The 6,300-nt window shown below is 37.5% G+C and overlaps 1 protein-coding gene across 16 annotated transcripts in view; it reads right to left on the bottom strand.

Moving 5' to 3' along the window:
• Positions 1-11: 11 nt before the first annotated feature.
• Positions 12-6,300, bottom strand: part of KLC1 (kinesin light chain 1) — a 46,780-nt gene continuing 40,491 nt past the window's right edge. For 11 of the 16 annotated variants that reach the window (XM_056493039.1, XM_056493047.1, XM_056493045.1 and 8 more), the window contains 2 exons: positions 5,323-5,389; positions 504-3,994 (listed from right to left, as the gene is read on the bottom strand). In XM_056493039.1, the coding sequence (XP_056349014.1) occupies positions 3,929-3,994; positions 5,323-5,389 (133 nt within the window). In that variant the 3' untranslated portion in view covers positions 504-3,928. Of the gene's footprint in view, positions 3,995-5,322; positions 5,390-6,300 lie in introns of all 16 variants that reach the window. The other 5 variants (XM_056493050.1, XM_056493053.1, XM_056493052.1 and 2 more) reach the window with 2 other exon arrangements.

The following is a 6,300-nucleotide window of genomic DNA, read 5'->3' as shown; positions in this document are numbered from 1 at the left end:
ATTTAAGAACCTTCCCTTTATAGAGCTTTATTCATCTTTGGGTTTCACAACTGAGATTTTTATTCTATACAAGCAAAAAAATTGAAGTAGTTTTTACAAAGAAGATTTACAGTCTAGAATGTATTAAGTCTTTATCCTGCAAGACTACTTAAATATTCTTCTACTCTTTGAAAAGAAATGTTAAATGACCCTTGAAAAACTGTGGTTCCTTAAATATTTCTCATTTACAAGCAGATGTAACCAAGTGTTGCAACTCACTGTGAGCACAAGCACCCTCCAGCTTTGGAACTCTACCAGACCCCCCACACTCTGTTTGGCTTCTTGCTTTGTTGTTTCAGGTTTTTAAACAATTGACCTTAACTATTCAGTGTACTGGCACAATTGTGAATGGTTTTAGGGGAAAAAATAATCCAATTTACATGTTTGAGATATTCCTCAATTCTAAATATTTACACACACCCCAACCCGTGTACTTCTGTAAACTGATGACAATGAAACTAAACTCAGCATCATATCTGTTAACATTTATTCTCTCAGTACACACTAATGTGACCAAAAATGCCACTCTTAGCAGCCTTCAGACACAACATGTGACCTGCATAAAAAAAAACCAAAGTAACTTAAACTCATCAACTCCTGTAAACACACTGTCAATGCACCACTGCACACACCTTTTACTAGATATTTACAACAGAACCACACCATTTGCAAAATCTCTGGATTCAAATGATACAGTTTAAGTACAAATACTTCTCAAGCTCAAAACCATTTAAATTTACTATGATTCAGGAATGCTTGGGGGATGAAGGTGTCTATAAGAAAAAGTACCAACTGTAGATAACTGACTCTTTTTGCTTTGTGAAGTGCAGACACACCACAGCAACAGGTCAGTTACTCCTCCAGAAGAGGAGCAAATCATGAAACAATTACATTTTACAAGACTGTTTGGTAAGATCTAAACTCAAAACCAAATACTGCCAATAACCAGAGTCAGAAGGGCAACAGGCACCTTTCCATCAGTAACAATTCCATGTACCATTCATCCCACATCCTGCTGTACACCCAGATTCACCACTGCTTGTAGGAGAATCTGAGGCCTAACATAGAGTCCTTGCTACATTTTTATTCAAGTTCACTCTTAAAATATTAGTCAAGGACAAAAATGCCAGATTGAAAACAACTGCACTACCAAGGTTGCAGTTTTCCTAACAAGATGTCTGTCAGTTTTGAAAAGAAAACTTTTCCTGTTTTGTGTTTCATCAGAGCTGTTGATTTAGTTTGGTGCTGAAGACATCCCAAAATTATACAACTGGATATTCTGAATATATTCTTTATGCAGACTTAGCTATAACTGGAACCTTAAAAAAGGAAATCCAGAAATAAAATCTTGTGTAAAAGTGAACCGAGAAGCCCATCTGAAATATAAATGCACACAAACCATGTCCTGACAGTAACTCATCCATGAGCCAAATACAGGGAAGGTCGACTTTAATTTGATTTTTGTATTTTAAAAGTTCTCAAACTGGTAACTGGCTCCTAACAGTAAGGACTTGACTACTATTCTCAGGGATTTATAGATTAAAGAAGTCTTGAAATTTGTTTCTTCTCAGAAAAATAAATAAACCTTTTAAATATGAGTTGTTTAATATGCATTAGCTCAACAACTTAACCTTCCACCACACTTTAAAATACTATATAAAGGATTAAAACATTTAAAAGCACAGTATTAGTAATGCCACCACCAGCAAGATCTTGACCAAGAAAGTTCCCTCACTATCACCATAAACATACCACAGTCTTGCACTTTGAAACTGACTGTACATTGTCATTTGGCATGGTTACATAATTTACTGCTTATTTACACAGGTTTGGTGGTTTGAGAGGTTGCAAAAATCATTTTGCTTCCATGTTGAAAGATGACTTTGGGAATCACATCCTCCAGTTTAAGTAATACCATATGACCACAACAGTTCTGTGTCTGAATAGTTCTCTGGGGGTTTTTTGGAAGCCAGACTCCAAGTGGAGCAGGGGCTGGACAAGGGCACAGCTGGCAGCCTGACATGGTTCTTCCAGCAAAGCCAGCTCAGTCTGCCTTTGTGCAGAGAGCCCAGTTTGCCAGTGGGGGCAGAGAACATGTTTTACTTTAGGAGGGAAAAAAGAATGATATATATTACATATTTTTTTAATATAAAAAGCTCTTAATAAAAAGATTAAAACTCAAGAGTCAACATTATATGAGTATCTATTGTTAAGATAACCGAGCAACAACCTGTTCCTGCTCAAGTTCATTAATGAATTGCACTATGTGCTAAAACTTCTACATAATTATTAGCAGCATCATCTCTCACCATTCCTACACTGTCTCTAAAGCAGGTGCACCACATGCAGCTTCCTTTGCAGAGATGCTCAGACGGTACCTCCTGGTAAACATTGTTAAGTGCATTACACAGACAACTTTTGCATCAGTTATTGTAACCAACTTAAAACCAGGTGCAAACCCAGTCAAAAATTCCTACTAAGACTAATTCTAATGACTTTTCACAGCCTGTTCAAATACTAAAACTTGCTTATGTTCCTATATTTTACTTCCTTCAGTTGGTGCTGACCTTGAATGAATTTTCCAGCTTTTCCCAAAGTTAATTTTGTTCATTTTCCAACTGACAACTTTGACCACAAATACATTTATACACACACTGCTTGGTTTTTTTTACTTTCTCATCCAACTTCACACAAATAGGAATTTTTACAAAAGATGAACAAAATTACAAGCTTTACAGAAAAGCAAAAGGAAATCCTAATGTCTATAAAATCCTTAAAACATACATACTTCGTTCCAGCAGCAGTCCTGTATACAGACAGCATATTTATATTAACCTAAGGGGATTTACCATGGATATGTGGTCACACAGGTCACTTACAGTGACACATCGAGTGCTTTCACAGGGGCCCTTAGCATGGAGTGGTCCTTGCAGAGCAGCCACCCTGCAGTGTGACATCCTGGTGTGCAGTGCCTGCTTCTGCTGTCACCAGCTGGTGTGGAGAAAGGCAGGATTTGGGATCAGCATAAGGAAACGTTGGGCACTTTCAGCAAGCAGAATGGGATTGTGAATTCCAGTGGACAAGCGAGACAGTCAACCTGAGGCTCGATGTTTCCCTGAGAGCAGCAACAGCTGCTCTGGGACAGTTGCAGTCCAAAACTTGAATATTCTTCAATGATACAAAGTTTTTTTCCATTTATTCTAATGTACACAAACCATCCTATATCCATTGATTACTGTGCCCTAAGACTTAAAAATATCAAAAGTTATGGTCACAGGTGTTGCTATGCATTCTACTTAAATGTAACTTACCCCAGCCATCACTTCTGTTAAGATTTAATAGCTCAGTCTAGTGGTTAAGTCATGTCTAAGTGCTGTTTTACTAGCCAAGGCTTCTACCATTACAAGAATCAATGGTGCAAGGGCAAACCCCACCACTACAGAACGCTCAACTGGAATTCTAGAGTAATGCACATAAATTTATCCACTTCTCATTCCAGCACTGTATGCATTTACTGCCACACATTTAATTTTGCTTACATTTTCCAACATCATTGCATTTTGGTATGCTTTGAATGTGTTTGTATTTTGCTTTTTTTTTTTTTTTTGGCTGCTGTAATAGTCAGATCTATTAAAGAAATTTATGTAAGTAGCATGAACGGGAGCAGTGCAATGAGCAATACATATCTATAGTTTTCCCTTAGAAGAAAACACTCGCTAATGCTGTGTTTAAAATTGTCCCTATTTAAAAAAACAGCAGTCCATTGGAAAAAAACCAACAACATCTACAAACTAGGAGTTCCTATGGACAAGGATGAGGAACCAAAGCTTTGAAGGTCTCAGTGCTTCTTTATTCACACAGGAATATTAGCTAGCTTCTGTCCCAAATCTCAATGCGCCAGATCAGAATGACTGACACTCAGAGCTCGCGAGTCTGTCAGACAATTATTTCGTTCCTGTGTGAAGGGGAGAAAAACAAATAAATTAAGCAGATGTCCACATAGTTCAAGCAAACAAACAAAGTCCTAGTTTTAACAAATGGGAACAAACATAAGGAACTGCTGAGAACTGTTCATGCTGGATAGGGGGATCCTTTCTGGAGTCCAATAAACATCTTTTTCCCCAGTTTTTAACTAGCAATACTATAAAGTATACCAGCCTAAGCCTTCCCAGAAATTCAAGAGCCTGTTTATGGGAATTGCCACAGGTGTTTATAGTGGAGGAACTACAGAAGTTCTCAAAAAGAAAGAACTGATTTTACTATTGTGTTGTACACACCAACAAAATGTCCCTCTCTGGAAGTCACACCAATTGAACACACACTGAGGATCTATTCAGTCAGGGGCACCTGGGACACGGCTCTGACACCCTGGCACTGCTTCTGCAGAGAATTGTGCTTTACCCTGGATTTGTTTTGGCTGAACCCCACCTTAAGGCAAAGTTTTGCTCACGCTTCCAACTACAGGAACTCTGCAGCATATTCTTTAGGGATCATACAGTTCCAACACCATTACACCACTGGGGAGTACAAGAGGCACAGCTGGGGCTTTCCTGCTACTTTAGGACACACGGTGATGAATATCCTCACCTACAGTTTTGTTAGTACAGAAGCAATTTTATCTTCCTAAAATTAGTAGCAGTTACTTTGTTAGTAAAACACACAGCAGTGTTTAGAAGAACATTGCTCACTCATTGGACAATTTAAACAGTGATTTGTTAGGTAAAAAACAGGCAATGAGGAATAGCACTTGGGCACACCATGAACAGTTAAGCAAAATAAGGTTTTCTATTAGCAGAAGCACAATGAAGACCAGACAAACTTTTGAGACTGCTCCTGTGCCACCTCAGAAACAACTGAAGTATTTAAGGGCACCTGGTAATGTACAACAATTACAATGACAGGGCTTTTTGCAATAAAGGGGCTGAAGTAAAAAAATATTGAAAATATTGGGCTTTAACAGTTCTTGTATTTTTAAGTTGCTTTTACAAGAATGTGAAATTCCATAAGCTTAATATCCATTGTAATAGAAGTCCAAAGCCAGAGAGTGCTTATTATCACAAAAGCTAATGCTCTTTCCTGGCTGGACTTGAACCCTTTCTTAAAATTAATCATAATTCACAAAAGTGTCAGAGAATGATGCCTTAAGCACAGCCTTCAAACACCTTACTGAAGTAGGATCTTACAATCCCTGTGAAGTTGTTGGTTTATTATTTATCACACTCTTTTTATCCCAAACCCTACTAACAGTATTTATTTTTGTAAGAGTATTGTAGGGCTTCTTACTTGAAAATGATCTTCAGTAGCCTTGCCACCCATGTTAAGAACATTCAGAGAACTGGCACGCTTCATGCTGCAACCAGGACAGTGAACATGCAAGGATAAACTCATCAGAATGGCTGAAAACTACAGCTCTAAAAACACAAGTACAACAACGAGCAATGCACAGTGAAGGGAGTGGGAACAATGCCCCAAAACTGATCTGAGGGACAGCCTTTAAGGTGAAAACTACAGAAGTTCAAATATGTTTGTACTTGCTTCTAATTACATATAAACCCCCCAAAATTACAAGCTCCTTGGAGCTTAAACATTTCAGGCAATTGATTTAACTCAAAATCTCAATTTTTGAAGCGCATCAAATTAATACAATGACTGAGTTTTAATTATTGATTATCAGTTTCAATTTTGTGTGGCTTCTTACAAAAGCATCAAAACATTCAAACAGGTTAGGAAAAAACAACTGAGACACGAGTTTATTGTGTAGGCAGCATTTACCTTGAAAAAGCTGCAACAAAAGTTAGTTTGGTACTTTCTGCCTCATTTAGTTAAATCTTTGTAATAAATTTTTAAAAGCATTTTCAAATGTTTTAAGTATTTCAAAGTGAAAGGAAATAAGATGGTTGCTGCTGTTAACTTTGGTTGTGCTTTTGGCTTTACAACACTCCAAGCAGTGGTCACAAGCACCCTGGAATATGGTATGGAAAGCAATGGATAAGGGGAAAAAATTCATCACCTACTCAGGAGCTACTGACAGTCAAAATATAACTACATTAATTGCAAGATCTCCTGCTATTTGAAACGAGGATGAATAATTTACCTACATTTCTCAAATATACCAAAAATTTAACAAAAATATTTTCAAGCGTGCTTTGTGAAATTCAAGATCAGCCCTAAGATTCCTATCATGGAATGTCTGATGTCCTTTACACCAGTGCCTGTCCAATCCACAGAATATTCTTCATTTGTTTTGATTTTTCACGAGCT

The sequence above is a fragment of the Oenanthe melanoleuca genome, chromosome 5 (genome assembly GCF_029582105.1).
Source record: "Oenanthe melanoleuca isolate GR-GAL-2019-014 chromosome 5, OMel1.0, whole genome shotgun sequence".
NCBI lineage: Eukaryota > Metazoa > Chordata > Aves > Passeriformes > Muscicapidae > Oenanthe > Oenanthe melanoleuca.
Note: the sequence above shows the minus strand (reverse complement) of the source record. Positions and strands in the feature narration are given on the sequence as shown.